The following is a 20,778-nucleotide window of genomic DNA, read 5'->3' on the forward strand; positions in this document are numbered from 1 at the left end:
TTGGGGATTTTGTTTTTGTTTTTTTTTTTTTTTGGTTGGTTTTCTTTAATAAAGGGCGGCGCCGCGGGATAGGCTCGGGAATGGGATTTTGATTTTTTTGGGGGATGAATCGGGAAGGAGGAAATGGATGGGATTGGATTTTCCTCCTGGGAAAAATGTGGGAAAATCCCACTTTTACTTTTGGATTTGGGACACGACGGGTGCGGAACAGAGGAGCCAAACCCGGAGTGCTTCCGAAATTCCAAGGAAAACGCTCGGAAAGAAATGGGGAATAAAATTCAAACAAATAAACGGGGAATTAAACGGAACAAAAAGTTTCCAGAATTCCAGGAGATTTTGAGACGCGACCCCTGAAATTTGGGAACGAATCCTGCGGGAATTCAAAAATCTTTTTGGCGATGCTGGGAAATCCACCGGGAATTTGGGGCCGATTTTTTTTTTTTGGCTTTTTTTTTTTTTAAAAAAAAAAAAAAAAAAAAGAGGAAAAAATAATTCCAATTCTTTCAAAAAAAAAAAAAAAATTTTTTTTTTTTTCTGGAAAAAATTCCTTTTTTTTTTTTTTTTCGCGTTTCGCGTCGGATTTCCACGCGGATCCCTCCCGCCCTCCCCCGCGGCTCCGCGCGCTCGCGTCGGAATTCGTCGGCTCCGGGGTAAAAATGTGGATTTGAGAGGGTGAAGAGGAAATTTTGGAGCAGATTTTGGAGATTTTTTTCGAGTCTGAAGCGCTTTGGGGTCCGGCAGAGAGAGGACGGAGCAGGAGCAGGATTTTAATTTTGCCTGTGCCGGGCTGGGAAGCGGTGCCGGAACGCTACAAAAAAATACAAAATAAAATGGGGAAAAGAAAGGGAAAAAAAAAATAAGAAAAAAATTAAAATAAAAATGTAAATAAATAAAAATAATAAAAATAAAATTAAAAAATAAAAAATAAAAATGAAAATAAAAATAAATAAAATAAAAATTAAAATTAAAAATAAATAAAAATAAAAATTAAAAATTAAAATAAAATTAAAAATAAAAATAAAAATAAAAATACAATTAAAAAATAAAAATAAAAATAAAAAATAAAAATAAAAATAAAAATAAAAATAAAAATAAAATTAAAAAATAAAATTAAAAAAATAAAAATAAAAATAAAAATAAATAAAATAAAAATAAAATAAAAAATAAAAATAAAAATAAAAATAAAAATAAAAATAAAAATAAAATAAAAAAATAAAATTAAAAAAATAAAAATAAAAATAAAAATTAAAAATAAAAATAAAAATAAAAAATAAAAATAAATAAAAACAAAAATAAAAAATAAAAATAAAAATAAAATTAAAAATAAAATTAAAAATAAAAATAAATAAAAATAAAAATAAAATAAAAAAATAAAATTAAAAAATAAAAATAAAAATAAAAATTAAAAATAAAAATAAAAATAAAAAATAAAAATAAATAGAAACAAAAATAAAAAATAAAAATAAAATTAAAATTAAAAATAAAATTAAAAATAAAAATAAATAAAAATAAAAATAAAATTAAAAATAAAAATAAAATTAAAAATAAAATTAATAAAAATAAAAATAAATAAAAATAAAAATAAAAAAGGCGGTAAAGCGGAGGAAAGAAAGGGAGAAAAATAAAGAAAATAGGAAATAAAATGGAGGGAGGAAAGGGGGGAAAAAAGGAGGAAAAATGGAGGAGAGAAGGGGGGAAAATTAAAAAGACGAAATAAAATGGAGAAAAGGAAGAAAGTTTTATAAAGGAAATAAAACGGAGGAAAGAAAGGCAGAAATACAAAATAAAATGGGGAAAAGAAAGGGAAAAATCGAAAATAAAAATTAAAAAAATTAGGAGGGAAAATGAAGGAAAGAAAAGGGAGAAATGGAAAAAATTGGAATTAAAGTGGAGGAAAGAAAGGGAAAAATGCAAAATGAAATGGGGAAAAGAAAGGGAAAAATAAAATATAAAATAAAAAAATAGGAATTAAAATGGAGGAAAGAAAAGGGGGGAAAAATAAAATAGAGAAAAGAAAGGAAAAGAAATTAAAATATAAAATAAAATGGAGAAAAGGGGGAAAAATTATAAAGGAAATGGAGGAAAGAAAGGGAAAATCAGAATAAATACAAAATAAAATAAAGAAAGAATTAAATTTATTTAAAAAGTAAAAATTAAATGGAGGAAAGGAAAGGAAAATTAAAATAAATACAAAATAAAATAAAGAAAAGAAAGAATTAAATTTATTTAAAAAGTAAAAATTAAATGGAGGAAAGAAAGGGAAAATTAAAATAAATACAAAATAAAATAGAGAAAATAAAGAATAAAATTTATTTAAAAAGTAAAAATTAAATGGAGGAAAGGAAAATTAAAATAAATACAAAATAAAATAGAGAAAATAAAAAATTAAATTTATTTAAAAAGTAAAAATTAAATGGAGGAAAGAAAGGGAAAATTAAAATAAATACAAAATAAAATAGAGAAAAGAAAGAATAAAATTTATTTAAAAAGTAAAAATTAAATGGAGGAAAGAAAGGGAAAATTAAAATAAATACAAAATAAAATAAAGAAAAGAAAGAATTAAATTTATTTAAAAAGTAAAAATTAAATGGAGGAAAGGAAAATTAAAATAAATACAAAATAAAATAAAGAAAAGAAAGAATAAAATTTATTTAAAAAGTAAAAATTAAATGGAGGAAAGAAAGGGAAATTAAAATAAATACAAAATAAAATAGAGAAAATAAAAAATTAAATTTATTTAAAAAGTAAAAATTAAATGGAGGAAAGAAAGGGAAAATTAAAATAAATACAAAATAAAATAAAGAAAAGAAAGAATTAAATTTATTTAAAAAGTAAAAATTAAATGGAGGAAAGGAAAATTAAAATAAATACAAAATAAAATAGAGAAAATAAAAAATTAAATTTATTTAAAAAGTAAAAATTAAATGGAGGAAAGGAAAGGAAAATTAAAATAAATACAAAATAAAATAGAGAAAATAAAAAATTAAATTTATTTAAAAAGTAAAAATTAAATGGAGGAAAGGAAAGGAAAATTAAAATAAATACAAAATAAAATAGAGAAAAGAAAGAATAAAATTTATTTAAAAAGTAAAAATTAAATGGAGGAAAGGAAAGGAAAATTAAAATAAATACAAAATAAAATAGAGAAAATAAAAAATTAAATTTATTTAAAAAGTAAAAATTAAATGGAGGAAAGGAAGGGAAATTAAAATAAATACAAAATAAAATAGAGAAAATAAAGAATAAAATTTATTTAAAAAGTAAAAATTAAATGGAGGAAAGGAAAATTAAAATAAATACAAAATAAAATAGAGGGAAGGAAAGGGGAAAAAAAATTAAAGGGGCGAAAAAGGAAAGGAAAAAAAAAAAAAGGGAAATGAAGCGAAAAATAAAAATTAAAAATAAATTAAAAACCAGAAAGAGGCGATGGCGGTGCCAGGAATTGGGACTGAGATTTGGGAAATTTGGGAAATTCCACCCGGGGATTTTGGAAAAAAAAAAAAAAAAAAAAAAAAGAAAAATTAAAATTAAAAAAAAAAAAATTAAATATAAAAAAGGAGGGGGGAACTAAAAAATCAAAAAATGGAAAATTCTGCCCGATGTGAAATTTGGGATGGGGCTGGGACGGCTCCGACCGGCAGCACCGGAAAAGGGGAATTCCCGAATTCCCGAATTCCCGAATTCCCGAATTCCCGAATTCCCAAATTCCCGAATTCCCGAATTCTGGGAAAGGCCCAGCGGGGCCGGAGCGCTCTGGGCCTTATTGGGGAATTTTTAATTGGAGTTTGATTGCTTTGAATTTTCATGGGATTGAGTTTTATTCATTCAATTTTCATTTATTTTATTTTATTTAGATTGAGTTTTATTCATTCAATTTTCATTTATTTTATTTTATTTAGATTGAGTTTTATTCATTCAATTTTCATTTATTTTATTTTATTTAGATTGAGTTTTATTCATTCAATTTTCATTTATTTTATTTTATTTAGATTGAGTTTTATTCATTCAATTTTCATTTATTTTATTTTATTTAGATTGAGTTTTATTCATTCAATTTTCATTTATTTTATTTTATTTAGATTGAGTTTTATTCATTCAATTCTCGTTTATTTTATTTTATTTAGATTGAGTTTTATTCATTCAATTTTCATTTATTTTATTTTATTTAGATTGAGTTTTATTCATTCAATTTTCGTTTATTTTATTTGATTGGGATTTATTTTTATTCATTCAATTTTCATTCATTTTATTTTATTTAGATTTATTTTTATTCATTCAATTTTCATTCATTTTATTTTATTTAGATTGAGTTTTATTCATTAAATTTTCATTTATTTTATTTGATTGGGATTTATTTTTATTCAGTCAATTTTCATTTATTTTATTTGATTTGTATTGATTTTTATTAATTCAGTTTTCGTTTATTTTATTTGATTGGGATTGAGTTTTATTCATTAAATTTTCATTCATTTTATTTTATTTAGATTTCTTTTTATTCATTAAATTTTCATTTATTTTATTTGATTGGGATTGAGTTTTATTCAGTCAATTTTAATTTATTTTGATTTGGATTTATTTTTATTAATTCAGTTTTCATTTATTTTGTTATTTTATTTTATTTTTATTCATTCAATTTTCATTTATTTTATTTGATTTGGATTGATTTTTATTCATTCCATTTTCATTCATTTTGTTATTTTATTTTATTTTTATTCATTCAATTTTCATTTATTTTGTTATTTTATTTTGATTGATTTTTATTTTGATTGATTAAATTTTCATTTTTAAAATTTTGTTATTAATTTTATTCTGATTTCTTTTTATTTATTAAATTTTGATTTTTAAAATTAATTTTATTTTGATTTATTTTATTTTGATTAATTTAGTTTTGATTTATTTTGAATAATTTTAATTTATTTTATTATGATTAATTTTATTTTGATTTATTTTATTTTGATTAATTTTGTTTTGATTTATTTTATTTTGATTAATTTTACATTTATTTTTAATTTAAAATTTACTCAACATTTTTATTTGGTTTTTTTTTTTTGGTTCCATTTGCTTTCATTATTTTACCTCATTTTTTAAACTTCTTTTAAATAACTTTGATTGATCTTTTATTTTTCTTAAATAATTCCCTTTGATTCTTTATTACTTTTAAATATTTTAAAATTTTTTTAATATTTTTTAAATTTACTCTTTATTTCTTTGGAATATTTTTGAAATCTGTTTTTATTCCTTTGAAATATTTGTGAATTTTAATCTTTATTCCTTCTAAACATTTTTGAAATTTTTTCTTTATTCCTTTTAAATTATTTCTGAAATTTATCTTGCAATATTTTAAAAAAAATATTCTTTATTTCTTTTATGTAGTTCTTGACTCATTTTTATTTCTTTTAAATATTTTTCATTTATCCTTGTCCTTTTTAAGACTCTTGAAATTATTTGATTTTCACTCAATGAAATCTTAATTTATTTTTTTTCTAAGTCATATTATTTTTAAAAATTCTCTTTTAAATCTCCTCGGAGCTTAAAATCCTTTTCAATTTCATTAAAAAAAAAAAAAGAGGAAAAAGAAAAAAAAAATTTTTTTTTTAAACATTTCTTTTGTTTAATTTGAATTTTTATTAATTTTTTTTTTCTTCCCCCCAATTTTTTTATTCAGGACCCGTGCTGGATGTGGAGCACCAACCCCGAAGGTGACCCCGAAGGTGACCTTGAAAGGATTGACCTGAGGTCACCTCCAGGTGACTCCAAAGATGACTCTGAGGGTGACCCCGAAGGTGACCCCGAAGGTGACCCCAAAGGTGACCCCGAAGGTGACCCCAAAGGTGACCCTGAGGGCAACTTTGAAGGGCTTGACCTGAGGTCACCTCCGGGGGACCCCAAAGGTGACCCTGGGGATGACCCCAAAGGTGACCCCAAAGGTGACGCAGAGGGGAACCATAAAGGTGACCCCAAAGGTGACCCCAAAGGCAATTTCAAAGGGCTTGACCTGAGATCACCTCCAGGTGACCCCAAAGGTGACTCTGAGGGTGACCCCAAAGGTGACCCCAAAGGTGACCTTTAAAGGATTGACCCGAGGTCACCTCCAGGTGACCCCAAAGGTGACCCCAAAGGTGACCCCAGAGGAAACCTTGCAAGGCTTGACCTAAGGTCACCACCAGGTGACCCCAAAGGTGACTCTGAGGGCGACCCCAAAGGTGACCCCAGAGGAAACCTTGCAAGGCATGACCTGAGGTCACCACCAGGTGACCCCAAAGGTGACTCTGAGGGTGACCCCAAAGGTGACCCCAAAGGTGACCCCAAAGGTGACCCCAAAGGTGACTCTGAGGGTGACCCCAAAGGTGACCCCAAAGGTGACCTTTAAAGGATTGACCCGAGGTCACCTCCAGGTGACCCCAAAGGTGACCCCAAAGGTGACCCCAAAGGTGACCCCAGAGGAAACCTTGCAAGGCTTGACCTAAGGTCACCACCAGGTGACCCCAAAGGTGACTCTGAGGGCGACCCCAAAGGTGACCCCAGAGGAAACCTTGCAAGGCATGACCTGAGGTCACCACCAGGTGACCCCAAAGGTGACTCTGAGGGTGACCCCAAAGGTGACCCCAAAGGTGACCCCAAAGGTGACTCTGAGGGTGAACCCAAAGGTGACCCCAAAGGTGACCCCAGAGGAAACCTTGCAAGGCTTGACCTGAGGTCACCACCAGGTGACCCCAAAGGTGACTCTGAGGGTGACCCCAAAGGTGACCCCAAAGGTGACCTTTAAAGGATTGACCCGAGGTCACCTCCAGGTGACCCCAAAGGTGACCCCAAAGGTGACCCCAAAGGTGACCCCAGAGGAAACCTTGCAAGGCTTGACCTAAGGTCACCACCAGGTGACCCCAAAGGTGACTCTGAGGGTGACCCCAAAGGTGACCCCAAAGGTGACCCCAAAGGTGACCCCAAAGGTGACTCTGAGGGTGACCCCAAAGGTGACCCCAAAGGTGACCCCAAAGGTGACTCTGAGGGTGACCCCAAAGGTGACCCCAAAGGTGACCCCAAAGGTGACTCTGAGGGTGAACCCAAAGGTGACCCCAAAGGTGACCCCAGAGGAAACCTTGCAAGGCTTGACCTGAGGTCACCTCCAGGTGACCCCAAAGGTGACTCTGAGGGCGACCCCAAAGGTGACCCCAAAGGTGACCCCAAAGGTGACCCCAGAGGAAACCTTGCAAGGCGTGACCTGAGGTCACCGCCAGGTGACCCCAAAGGTGACTCAGGGCGACCCCAAAGGTGACCCCAAAGGCGTGGCTGAAAGGATTGACCCGAGGTCACCTCCAGGTGACCCCAAAGGTGACTCTGAGGGCGACCATAAAGGTGACCCCAAAGGTGACCCCGAGGTGTCCCTCCCCAGCCTCGGCGCTGGCGCTCCCGAGCCGTTCCCGAGCGGCTTCTCTTGGTGATGGCCCCCTTGTAGGATGGCACCCATGGGATGTGGCGGGCGGGGTGGAGGGTTGCCGGCCGGCCGGCGGCCCCGGCGCGTCCCGGTTTAGATCTCGTTGTTCTGGCCGGCGCCGGCGCCCGGGCCGTACTCACTGGAGCGCGGCGCCATGCCCAGGTACTGCTTCAGGAACTCGCTAAACCTCTTCTGGTTGTTCCACTTCCGCGCCGACTTGCGCACCCCGATGAATCCCCCGTACCTCTTCTGCACCCCCTTGGCCGCCCGGCCCGCCCCGAGCCGCCGCGAAATGTCCTCCTCCTCCTCCTCCTCTTCCTCCCGGCGAAGCTGCCGGAAGGCGCCCGGCGCGGCCGGCTCGGCGTCGGTGACCCACGGGGCGTCGGCCGCGCCGGGCCAGCGTCGGGCGGAGTGGTGGCGAGGTCGCGGGGAGTTCCGGCCGGCGGCCGCGCAGAGCTCCCAGGTGGCCCTGGGCACCGCTTGGCCTTCGCATTCCAGGACGCAGATCTACGGGAAAAGAGGGACGGACGGAGGTCAGGGGGTCTCACCCCGGGTTGGCGCGGTGGAACGGTTGGGTCGGAAGGGGTCTCCGAGGGATTTGGGTGTTCCTGTTCCATCCCGACACCCAACCCGTTGGAAAATGGCCGTGGAAAGGTGTTGGCGGCTCTTCAGCGCTTCCCCGGCCTCATGGCGGGAGGTGTCTCCTTCCCATTCCGACCCAGTTCCGACCCAGTTCCGACCCCGTTCTGACCCCATCACGACCCCATTCCTGGGCTCCCAGAGGAGGTCAGGGTGGGGGAAGATGCTCAGCATTGCTCCCCAACCTTCCCCAGACACTCCTCACGCTTCCCTTGGAATTCCAGGCTCTTGTTCCCCCATTCTGAGCTCTGCTGGGTCCTACAGCCCAAAAACTTGAGTTTGGGGTGGTGGAGGTGGGATGGGATGGGATGGGATGGGATGGGATGGGATGGGATGGGATGGGATGGAGGTGGGATGGGATGGGATGGGATGGGATGGAGGTGGGATGGGATGGGATGGAGGTGGGATGGGATGGGATGGAGGTGGGATGGGATGGGATGGGATGGGATGGGATGGGATGGGATGGGATGGGATGGGATGGAGGTGGGATGGGATGGGATGGAGGTGGGATGGGATGGGATGGAGGTGGGATGGGATGGGATGGAGGTGGGATGGGATGGGATGGAGGTGGGATGGGATGGGATGGAGGTGGGATGGGATGGGATGGAGGTGGGATGGGATGGGATGGAGGTGGGATGGGATGGGATGGGATGGGATGGGATGGGATGGGATGGGATGGGATGGGATGGGATGGGATGGGATGGGATGGAGGTGGGATGGGATGGGATGGGATGGGATGGGATGGGATGGGACCTCCAGCCCTTCCCATGGCAGCTCCTGCTGCATGGAGCTGTTCCTCCCCAGGCCCAGAACTTTGCTCTTGTCCTCACTGCTCTTCCCGAGGTTCCTCCAGCTGGGAACGTTCTTTCGAAGAGCAGCAGATCCCTGGGGAGATCCCACCAGCTGAACTTCTCCTGCCCTGTTCTTCTCAAGGAATCCCGCTCCTCTGGGATTGTCCTCGAGGATGTCACCGGGGCCACCAGGATGAAGGTCAATCCCAGCCACGGGCTTGGCCGAGCACTGCTCCTCCTCCCAAAATCCGCGCTGGCTGCTCCCGGTGCCCTTCCCGTCCTGCATGCTTTAGGCACAGCTCCGCAGGATGGAGGTGGAGATGGAGGCGGACGTGGAGATGCTCTGCACTCCAACACCTCTCCAAAGATTCCCGGGAAGCTCCCCGGATCCTCCTCCATCCTTCCTCCAGGCAGGCAGCACCTCCAGCTCCTCCAGCCCCCGGGCACGGCCACTCCCACGGCGTCCCTTGGTCACCGGTGTCCTTTGGCTCCCATGGGTTCATCCCACCATGGCGGCGTCTCATCTTTTCCCAAGACAGCCCCGGCTCCGCTGTGGGGTTTTGGTTCCACCAAACCCATCCAGAAGACATTTGTGGAAGAGCCAAACTCGCTGAACGCCGGAAGGAGCCGTGGGTGGAATTTCCAGCTAGGAAGGGTTCTCCTCCTGCAGGTGGAATCGTCTCCATCCCAGCCTCTCCTCCATGGTGGGGTCGTTCCAGCTCTGAGCCTCAACTGGATTCACCTGAGCCAGGTGGGAATTCCCATCCTCTTCCCTCAAACCCTAAAATCCCTTTTTTTATCCCTTTTTTCTTCCCCTCAAACCACCCCGTTCTCCACAACGGGGTCGTCCTTCCTGGAGCTCTTCCACGCAAGAACAAATTCCAGGTTCTTTCCTGGAAATGCACCAGAACCTCCTTTTTTTAGGCTCCCTAAATCCAAAGAATTCTCGCGGATGGGACAACGGGGACCTGCTCACACCCAAATGAGCTGGAGGACATCGGGGGCGGTCTTGTGGCCACCAAAACCTCTCTTCTTGGCCACCACGGAGGTGCCACCAGTGCCGGCGCAGTCACTCGGGGCTGCGGCTCCATTGGTTCTTCCCATCCCCACGGGCTCGTCCGGCAAAACCCAAAATCAGGAGAATTGTCCCCAAGGGAGGAGGTGACGAGGGGTTTTGGGGTCACGGCTGAGCTGAGGTCCTCTCCTGGCACCTCCAAGGTTTTGGGAAGGTCTGGAAGTGAAGGATCCCATGGAGGTGACAGCTCCAAGGACATGCCGGGCTCCTCGGCCAGCGGGGTCGGTTCTGCTAGAAGTGGTTCGCGTTCCGAGCTCAGAGCGAGTCGGGAATCCTGGAGGAACCGCAGCCGGAGCTCCTCCGTGTCCAGAATCACCTGGAGAGGCACTTCCGGATCTTTGGATGGTGGCCTCGGTGGCCTTGGGGGCGAGGACAGGGGGGATTCACCCACATGTCCAAGAGCAGTGGGTCCCTGTCCTTCCCTGGCTCCAGAAATTCCAGGGATCTCCTGCTCCGTGGAGATGGTGGGAATTCCTTGGATGTTCTTTGGAAACAGTGGAAGGTTGCAGCAAATCCCACCAGGAGGATCCACCTGGCCAAAACCCAACAACAGGAGACCCCAGATCCCACCAGGAGGATCCTTCCAGTCCAAACCCAGCCTCAGGAGACCCCAAATCCCACCAGGAGGATCCTTCCAGCCCAAACCGAGCTCCAGGAGACCCCAAATCCCACCAGTAGGATCCTTCCAGTCCAGTGGAACCTCAGGAGACCCCAAATCCCACCAGGAGGATCCTTCCAGCCCAAATGGAACCTCAGGAGACCCCAAATCCCACCAGGAGGATCCTTCCAGCCCAAATGGAACCTCAGGAGACCCCAAATCCCACCAGGAGGATCCTTCCAGCCCAAATGGAACCTCAGAAGACCCCAAATCCCACCAGGAGGATCCTTCCAGTCCCAAGGTTCCGGTTGGAGCTCCAGGAGCAGGAAAAGGGGACCCCATGGTGGTGGCACCCCAAAACTTGGTGGCAGTGATGTGCCCTTGGTGGCTCTGGGGTGGCTCCAGCATCTCCTGGAAGTTTCCAGTTCTTCCAGGGTTTTTTTGGGGGGTATTTCCCAACCCTCAGGACCATCCTGATTTGGGATTTTCATCCTGATTTAGGATATTCACCCTCCCCCAGGACCATCCTGATTTGGGATCTTCACCCAATTTGGGATCTTGACCCTGATTGGGGATCGTGACCTTCACTCAGGACCATCCTGGTACACATTTGGGACCATCCTAGATGTCCCAGCACCCAATTTGGGATCTTGACCCTGATTTCGGATCTTCACCCCGATTTGGGACCTTCACCCTCCCTTGGGAACATCCAGGTGTGACAGTGACAGCAGGTGGCTGTCACCTTCCCCTCAAATCCCAAATGTCCCCAGATCCCAGCAGAGTGAAAAGGACACCCAGAGCTCCCTGGGGACACGGGACAGGGGCGGTGGCACTCGCGATGTCCCCAGCAGAGTGAAAAGGACACCCAGAGCTCCCTGGGGACACGGGACAGGGGCGGTGGCACTCGCGATGTCCCCAGGAGAGTGAAAAGGACACCCAGAGCTCCCTGGGGACACGGGACAGGGGCGGTGGCACTCGCGATGTCCCCAGGAGAGTGAAAAGGACACCCAGAGCTCCCTGGGGACACGGGACAGGGGCGGTGGCACTCGCGATGTCCCCAGCAGAGTGAAAAGGACACCCAGAGCTCCCTGGGGACACGGGACAGGGGCGGTGGCACTCACAAGGACGTCGAAGCTGTCGCGGTAGAGCAGGCGGTCGCAGTGCACGCAGTCGTCCCGGCAGTCGCCACGGGCGCGGGCGAAGAGGCAGAGCAGGAGCAGATCCCAGAGCACGGCCCTCATGATGCCACCGGCAGCGGCTGCGGGGACAGAACCCTCGGAATAGCGCCGGAATCCCACCGAAATCCCATGAAACCCCGCAAAATTCCGTGAAATGCCCCCGAAATCCCACAAAACGTGGTGGAATCCCACCGAAATCCTGCCGAAATCCCACGAAGCCACGCAAAATCCTGTGAAGTCTCACGAAACGCCACAAAGTCCAAAAAAAAAAAAAACCCTGTGAAATCCTGCAAAATGCCGCAAAATCCCACCGAAATCCCACCAAACTCCCGTGAAATGCCACAAAATCTTGTGAAATCTTGTGAAATCCCGTGAAACGCAACAAAAATCCTGTGAAATCCCACGAAAATCGCGAGGAAATCCCACGAAAATCCCGTGAAACCCTGCAAAATCCTGCAAAATCCCACGAAACACCACAAAATCCTGTGAAATCCCACGAAACGCCGCAAAAATCCCACAAAATCTTGTGAAATCCTGTAAAACGCAGCGAAATCCCACCAAAATCCCATGAAACCCCGCAAAATTCTGAGCACTCCCACAAAATGCCACAAAATTCCAGTGAAATCCCACAAAGTCTTGTGAAATGCTGTGAAACGTAACAAAAGTATCCCGCAAAATGCCGCGAAATCCCACAAAAATCCTGTGAAATCCCGTGAAACACCACAAAAATCCTGCAAAATTCTGTGAAATCCTGCAAAACGCAGCGAAATCCCACAAAATCCTGTGAAATTCCATGAAACGTCAAAAAATCCCACAAAATCCCGCGAAATCCCGCAAAATCCCACAAAATCCCACAAAATCCCGTGAAGTCTCACAAAACATCGCAAAATCCCATGAAATCCCACGAGATCCCGTGAAATCCCGCGAGATCCCTGGAAATCCCTGGAAATGGCACAAAATCCTGTTGAATCGTGCGAAATCCCACGAAACCCCGCAAAAATGGCACAAAATAACGCGAAATCCCATGAAATCCCGCAAAATGCCACAAAATCCTGTGAAGTCTCGCGAAACATCGCAAAATCCCGTGAAATCCCGTGAGATCCCGTGAAATCCCGCAAAATCCCGCGAGATCCTGTGAAATCCCTGGAAATCCCTGGAAATGGCACAAAATCCTGTTGAATCGTGCAAAATCCCACGAAACCCCGCAAAACCAGCACAAAATAATGCGAAATCCCGTGAAATCCCGTAAAATGCCACAAAATCCCGTGAAGTCTCACGAAACATCGCAAAATCCCGTGAAATCCCGCGAGATCCCATGAAATCCCGCGAGATCCCTGGAAATCCCTGGAAATGGCACAAAATCCTGTGAAATCGTGCGAAATCCCACGAAACCCCGCAAAAACGGCACAAAATAGCGCGAAATTCCGTGAAATCCCGCAAAATGCCACAAAATCCTGTGAAGTCTCACGAAACATCGCAAAATCCCGTGAAATCCCATGAGATCCCATGAAATCCCGTGAAGTCCTGCAAAATCCCACGAAACCACACAAAAATGGCACAAAATCCTGTGAAATCCCGCAAAATCCTGTGAAGTTTCACGAAACATCGCAAAATCCCGTGGAATCCCACAAAATCCTGTGAAATCGTGCAAAATCCCACCAAACCCCACAAAAACGGCACAAAATAGCGCGAAATTCCGTGAAATCCCGCAAAATCCCTCAAAATCCCGTGAAGTCTTGCGAAACATCACAAAATCCCGTGCAATCCCGCGAGATCCCATGAAATCCCGCGAGATCCCGTGAAATCCCGTGAGATCCCGTGAAATCCCGCGAGATCTTGCGAAATGCTGCGAGATTCCGTGAAATCCCATGAAATCTCGTTAAATCCATGGAAATGGCTCAAAATGCCACAAAATCCTGTGAAATTGTGCAAAATTCCATGAAATCCCGCAAAATGCCACAAGATCCCGTGAAGTCTCACGAAACATCGCAAAATCCCGTGAAATCCCGCGAGATCCTGCGAAATGCTGCGAGATCCCGTGAAATCCCGCGAGATCCTGCGAGATCCCGTGAAATCCCGCAAAACCTTGGAAAATCCCACGAGATCCTGCAAAACCCCGCAGAATCCCCCCAAAACCCCATGAAATCCTACAAAATCCCACAAAACCACGGAAAATCCCACAAAAAACCCCAAAACCCAGATAGTGCCTGCCTGAATTATCCCGTTTGGAAGAAACTGATCTTAAAAGGACCTGGTGTGATTTTTTTCAGGATTCTCCCTGCACGGGTCCCAGGCAGGGTTGATTTCATTTGGGATTTCTTTCAGGATTTCATTTAGGATTTCATTTAGGATTTCATTTAGGATTTCTTTCAGGATTTCTTTCAGGATTTCGTCCAGGATTTCGTCCAGGATTTCGTCCAGGATTTCGTCCAGGATTTCATTCAGGATTTCATTCAGGATTTTAGTGGTCGGGGCTGTTCCCACCCCACCCCAATTCCTGCTCCGGGCTGGTTTTGGGGACCTGCCACCCCCCTGTCCCTGTCCCTCTGTCCCAAGAGGGTTTGGTCATTGCTACAGGGATCTGAGCCTGATTCCCAGAGAATTCCCACTAAATTCCCACTAATTTCCCCCTGAATTCCCAGTCCCAGCTGGCCTGGCCAATGGGTTCAGGAATTCAGGGACCAGGCAGAGGTGACAGAGAGGGACAGGATGGGGATGTGGCCCCGGGATTTGGGGACAATGAAGGGACCAGAGGTGACAGAGACAGGGATGTGGCAGTGGGATTTTGGGGACAATTACAGGACTGGACAGAGGTGACAGAGAGGGACAGGATGGGGATGTGGCCCCGGGATTTTGGGGACAATTAAAGGACTGGACAGAGGTGACAGAGAGGGACAGGATGGGGATGTGGCCCCGGGATTTGGGGACAATTAAAGGACTGGACAGAGGTGACAGAGAGGGACAGGATGGGGATGTGGCCCCGGGATTTGGGGACAATTACAGGACCGGACAAAGGTGACAGAGAGGGACAGGATGGGGATGTGGCCCCGGGATTTGGGGACAATTAAAGGACTGGACAGAGGTGACAGAGAGGGACAGGATGGGGATGTGGCCCCGGGATTTGGGGACAATTAAAGGACTGGACAGAGGTGACAGAGAGGGACAGGATGGGGATGTGGCCCCGGGATTTGGGGACAATTACAGGACCGGACAAAGGTGACAGAGAGGGACAGGATGGGGATGTGGCACCGGGATTTGGGGACAGTGAAGGGACCAGAGGTGACACAGAGGGACAGGATGGGGATGTGGCACCGGGATTTGGGGACAATTACAGGACTGGACAGAGGTGACAGAGCTGTGACAGGGATGTGACCCCGGGATTTTGGGGACAGCAGAAGGACCGGACAGAGGTGACAGAGATGTGACAGGGATGTGACCCCACTTCCAGCTCTCCCAAATTTCCCCCCCCCACGCCTTGCCGAGTCCCCTGCCTGGCATGACGGTCACCTTTTGTCCCCGCCAGGCAGGCGGTGACAAGTCCCGGCTGTCACCCGCCGGAGGGTCCGGGGGAAGCTGATAAGGAGCAGGATTCAGGAATTATCTCCACCGAGTCATTAACGGCGCCCGGGTGACTCACGGCTCCCGGGAGAGGCCAAAACCCCCCCGCGGAACCGCTCAACCCTAAAAAATCAAAATAAAAATCCCCCCAAAAAAAACCCCACCCCTGTCACCTCCTCTCCCCCCCACAGCCGTGTCCCCGTGTCCCCAAAAGTCCTGGACATCCCTGGGAAAACGGGATGGCAAAAACGCTTGGTGCATTTCCCCGCCCCCCCATCCCCACCACCACCCCAAAATTCACTCGGGACGATTTTTTGGGATTTTTTTTTTTTTTTGGGTTTTTTTTTGGGGGGGGGGGGGGAGTGGTAGCGGCTCCAAGATCCTTCCCGAGTTTCCCACCCGCAAATCCAAAGGGAAAAAAAAAAAATAATAATAAAAAAAAACAAACAAAAAAGGTTGCGTTTCCCCCCATTTTCCCCCAATGTTTGTTTTTCCTATTTTTTTTCCCATTTTTCCACATTTTCCCCCCTCATTCTCTCCCCTTTCCCCCCACGCATTTTTCTCTCACCCCTTCCCCTTTTCCCACACTTTTGTGTTCATTTTTTTCCCATTCACCCACATTTTTCATCTCATTCTTTCCCCACGGCTTTTTTTCCCCCATTCTTTCCCCCTTTCTCCACTTTTTTTTTTCCCCTCTCTCACTCCTTCCCCTTTTCCCCACATTTTCCCCTCATTCCTTCCCCTTTTCCCCACATTTTTCCCTCATTCTTTCCCTTTTTTTTCCTCCTCATTCCTTCCTCTTTTTCCCCCCCCAGATCTTTTTTCTCTCATCCTCTCCCTTCCCCCATCTCTTTTTCATATTTTCCCCACGTTTTTTTCCTCATTCTTTCCCCTTTTCCCCACGATTTTTTTCCCCTCATTCCTTCCTCTTTTCCCCACATTTCCCCCCCACCCCCCTCATTTTTTTTTTCCCATTTTCCCCCCATATTTAAAGAACATTTCCCCCCTCTTTCCCAAAGGATTCTCCCACTCTCCTGGATGTCACATCCAACCCTTCGGCTCCTCCCGGACACAAAAATCTTCCTTTTTCTCCCCCCCCCCCAAAAAAAAACCCAAAAAAAACCCCAAAACCCCCACTCCATCCATCCCGGAGCGGCCGCTCCATTCCCTCTGCCCGGAGGTTTTTTTTTTTTAATTGTTATTATTATTACTATTATTATTATTCCACGCGGTTGGAATTACCCTCATTAATTTCAGAATTGGGGGAACGATAAATAAAAAAAAATTTATAAAATCTAAAAATAAATTGGATTTTTTTTTTTTTTTTTTTGCTGTCGGTTTGTGCTGAATTTTTAATTTATATATATATACATATAATTTTTTTTATCCCTCTGAAAATCCAGCCTGGTGGTCGAGATAAGGGCGGGTTTATCCATCAGGACGAGCGGGTTTTTTTTTTTTTTTTTTAATGGGATGAGGTGGGAAAAAATCCATTGTGGGAGCAGCGGGATCGGGAATAAACCCCGGGAGAGGAGCTGGAAGGGGCAGCAGGTGCTGCCTCAGATGGGATTTTTTATCCGCTCGATTTGAGGCGATTTGAGGCCGTGGAGAGACTCTCCCAGCCCCTCTTCCCATGGGATTATCCCAATTTTGGGATCGCCCACAACACCCCAAAAGCAGCGGTGATATTCCGGCCTTTCCCAGGTTTGGGATCATCCCGGAGCAAAACCATCCCAAATCCCCGATTTTTTTTTTTTAATTCCCTTTTTTTTTTTGTTTTTTTTTTTTTTTCCCCCCCACCTTGCTCGAAGCCAAGGCCCAATCCAGACGGGTGATCCTTCACGGAAAGAATGAAATCTTCCCCCATTAATAAAAAATTAAATTATTTTAAAAAATTACATTATTATTCAATGATGTCCCGTCCTTCCCCCAAACCCCTTTTCTCCTGTTCCACCCCCCCCCCCAAACACCCCCAAAATTTTGGGGGGAATTTTTGGAAAGGGGAGGGGGTGTTGGGATTTTAGGGAAATCTGGGAACGGTGGGGGGAGCGGCGGTGCCGGATCGTTCGGTGCAGAAATCAGCGCTGCCTTTTCGCGGTTCCCCCTCAATCAGGTAATTGGCCATAATTGGCCAAAATGAGGCACCGCGGTGTGACTGGAAAAGCAGATGGGAGCCGGGAAAAGGCAGCTCGGAGGTACGAAAATAATAATAATAATAATAAAAAAAAAAAAAAATAATAATAATAAATAAATTTAAAAATCGGGAGTAACGTTGTTTTTTTTTTTTAAATATCGCCCCCCCCCCTCCCATCCCAATCTGTTCAACCGCTCCTTCCTGATTTTTTTTTTTTTTTTTGTTTGTTTTGTTTTTTAAGGGGGGAAAGGTGTAAACCGAACAAAGCACCAGCAAAAAAAAAAAAAAAAAAAAAAATATATATATATATATAAAATAAATTTTTTAATCCCACGCTCTTTCTCGGGTGATTTTTTTTTAGGGGGAGATCCCGGGCAAGTCGCGACTGGAAAGGAAAAGGAGTGGAATGGTTCGGCTGCTCCCCCCGCACCGCCAAAAAAAAAAAACAACAACAACAAAAAAAAAAAAAAAAAAAAAAACCCAAAAATACCCCAAAAAACAACCTCCCCCCCCCCCCCAAAAAAAAAAAAAAAAAAAAAACTCCCGTTCGTCCCGGAGGAAGCCGGAGCGCGCTGCCTCTTGTTGCATCCCTGCGGCTCCAACTCCGCTGGATTTTGGGGCCGGAGAGCCAAACTTTTCCAAGGGCGGGAGCGGTTCGGGGTTGTTTTGGGGTTTTTTTTGTTTTGTTTTGTTTTCTTTTTTGCGAGAGCGGAAAAAAAATATATATATATAGATATAAAAAAAAAAAAACCCGAACAAACAAACAAACAAAAAAAAAAAAAAAAGGCAGGAAAAGCTGGGGGAAAAAAAAAAAAAACCAAAACCAAGGGAGGGAGAAATGGCTAAAGGTGCGGAGGGAGGAGAGGGATCCGTACCTGCGGCGAGCGGGCGGCTCCAGCGGCCGGGAATCAGCGCGGGCTCGGCCGGAGCCGCTCGCGTTTTATAAAGGCGGGGTCGCACCCCCCGCCCCGCACAGGCGTGAAACCGCAGTGAGCCCACCCCCGGACACCACCGGGGGAACGGAGGGGTGAGGGAGAGAGGACGGAGGGGTGAGAGAACGGAGGGGTGAGAGAGGATGGAGGGGTGAGGGAGAGAGAACGGAGGGGTGAGAGAGGGAGAACGGAGGGGTGAGAGAGAGAACGGAGGGGTGAGGGAGAGAGAACGGAGGGGTGAGGGAGAGAGAACGGAGGGGTGAGAGAGGATGGAGGGGTGAGAGAGGGAGAACGGAGGGGTGAGAGAGAGAACGGAGGGGTGAGAGAGAGAACGGGGGGGTGAGGGAGGGAGAACGGAGGGGTGAGAGAGGATGGAGGGGTGAGGGAGAGCGGAGGGGTGAGGGAGAGAGAACGGAGGGGTGAGGGAGGACGGAGGGGTGAGAGAGAACGGAGGGGTGAGAGAGAGAACGGGGGGGTGAGGGAGAGAGAACGGAGGGGTGAGGGAGGGAGAACGGAGGGGTGAGAGAGGATGGAGGGGTGAGAGAGAACGGAGGGGAGTGAGAGAGAGAGAACGCAGGGGTGAGGGAGAACGGAGGGGGGTGAGAGAACGGAGGGGAGTGAGAGAGAGAGAACGGAGGGGTGAGGGAGAGAACGGGGGGGTGAGGGAGAGAACGGGGGGGTGAGGGAGGATGGAGGGGTGAGGGAGAACGGAGGGGAGTGAGAGAGAGAGAACGGAGGGGTGAGGGAGAGAACGGGGGGGTGAGGGAGAACGGGGCGGGGGATAACGGAGGGATAAGGGAGGGATAGCGGCGGGACAACGGAGGAATGACAACGGCGGGATAACGGTGGGATAGCGGCGGGATAAGGGAGGGATAACGGAGAGATAACGGCGGGATAACGGACGGATGACAGCGGCGGGATTGCCGTGGGATAACGGAGAGATAACGGAGGGATAGGGGCGGGATGACAGCGGCGGGATAGCGGCGGGATAAGGGAGGGATAACGGTGGGATAAGGGAGGGATAACGGTGGGATAAGGGAGGGATAACGGAGGGATAACGGAGGGATAACGGCCCCGCAGCCGCGGCATCCCCGAATCGTCATCAAATCAGCCCCGAATCCCGCATCTTCCCCCAATCCCGCATCTTCCCCCAATCCCGCATCTTCCCCAATCCCGACATCCACAAATCCCCGGCATCCTGAACCTGACGTCCCCAGATCCCGAAATCCCGGATCCTGACATCATCACATCCCGAATCCGACAGCCCGGATCCCGAATCCGGAATGTGACGTCCCGAATCCCCCATCCCCAGTCCCGTATCCCACGTCCGAAATCCCGAATCCCGCATCTTCCCCACATCCCGCATCCCAAATCCCGCATCCTCCGTCCCGTATCCCTCATCCCGCATCTCAAATCCCACATCTCAAATCTCTCACCCCAAATCCCTCATCCCAAATCCCGCACCCCAATTCCCTCATCCTGCATCCCAAATCCCGCATCCTCCGTCCCGTATCCCTCATCCCGCATCTCAAATCCCCGAATCCCAAATCTCTCACCCCAAATCCCGCACCCCAAATCTCTCACCCCAAATCCCTCATCCCGCACCCCACATCCTGCATCCCACATCCCAAATCCCACACCCTGAATGCACCCCATATCCCACATCCTACAATCCACGCCTCACATCCCGCATCCTCCCCAACACCCCAAATCCCACAGCCCAAATCCCAAACCCCAAACCCCATATCCCAAATCCATCCCACATCCCAAATCCCAAACCCCAAATCCCACACCCCACAACCTCCCCACATCCCAAATCCCACACCCCCCTTCCTAAATCCCACTCCCCACATCCCAAACCTCACACCCCAAATCCTGCACCCCACATCCCGCACTTCACATCCCAAATTCCACACCCCGAATTCACTGTACATCCTAAATCCTACACCCCACATCCCAAATCCCACATCCCAAATCCCACGTCCTGCATCCTCCCCACATCCCAAACCTCACACCCCAAATCCTGCACCCCACATCCCGCACTTCACATCCCAAATCCCACACCCCGAATTCACTGTACATCCTAAATCCTACACCCCACATCCCAAATCCCACATCCCAAATCCCACGTCCTGCATCCTCCCCACATCCCAAACCTCACACCCCAAATTCTCCCCACATCCCAAATCCCACATCCCGAATCCAACACCCCACATCCTCCCCAAATCCCAAACCCCTCCCGCCACATCCCAAATCCCACATCCCAAATCCCATACCCCAAATTCTCCCCACATCCTCAATCCCACATCCCAAATCCCACATCCTCCCCACATCCCAAACCCCACACTCCACATCCCAAACCCCACATCCCAAATCCCATACACCAAATCCCAAATTCTCCCCACATCCCAAATCCCACACCCCGTATCCTCTCCACATCC

The 20,778-nt window shown here is 45.4% G+C and overlaps 1 protein-coding gene across 1 annotated transcript; it reads right to left on the minus strand.

Annotated features, from left to right (window-relative positions):
- Positions 1–767: 767 nt before the first annotated feature.
- PNOC (prepronociceptin) lies at positions 768–12,708 on the minus strand. Its single transcript, XM_062490772.1, has 3 exons — positions 11,657–12,708; positions 7,573–7,939; positions 768–808 (listed from the first exon to the last, which is right to left on the minus strand). Exons 1-3 carry the CDS (start codon positions 11,774–11,776, stop codon positions 768–770), a joined length of 528 nt encoding a protein of 175 aa, XP_062346756.1. The 5' UTR covers positions 11,777–12,708.
- Positions 12,709–20,778: the final 8,070 nt, after the last annotated feature.

Source organism: Cinclus cinclus, chromosome 3 (genome assembly GCF_963662255.1).
Source record: "Cinclus cinclus chromosome 3, bCinCin1.1, whole genome shotgun sequence".
NCBI classification, from domain to species: domain Eukaryota; kingdom Metazoa; phylum Chordata; class Aves; order Passeriformes; family Cinclidae; genus Cinclus; species Cinclus cinclus.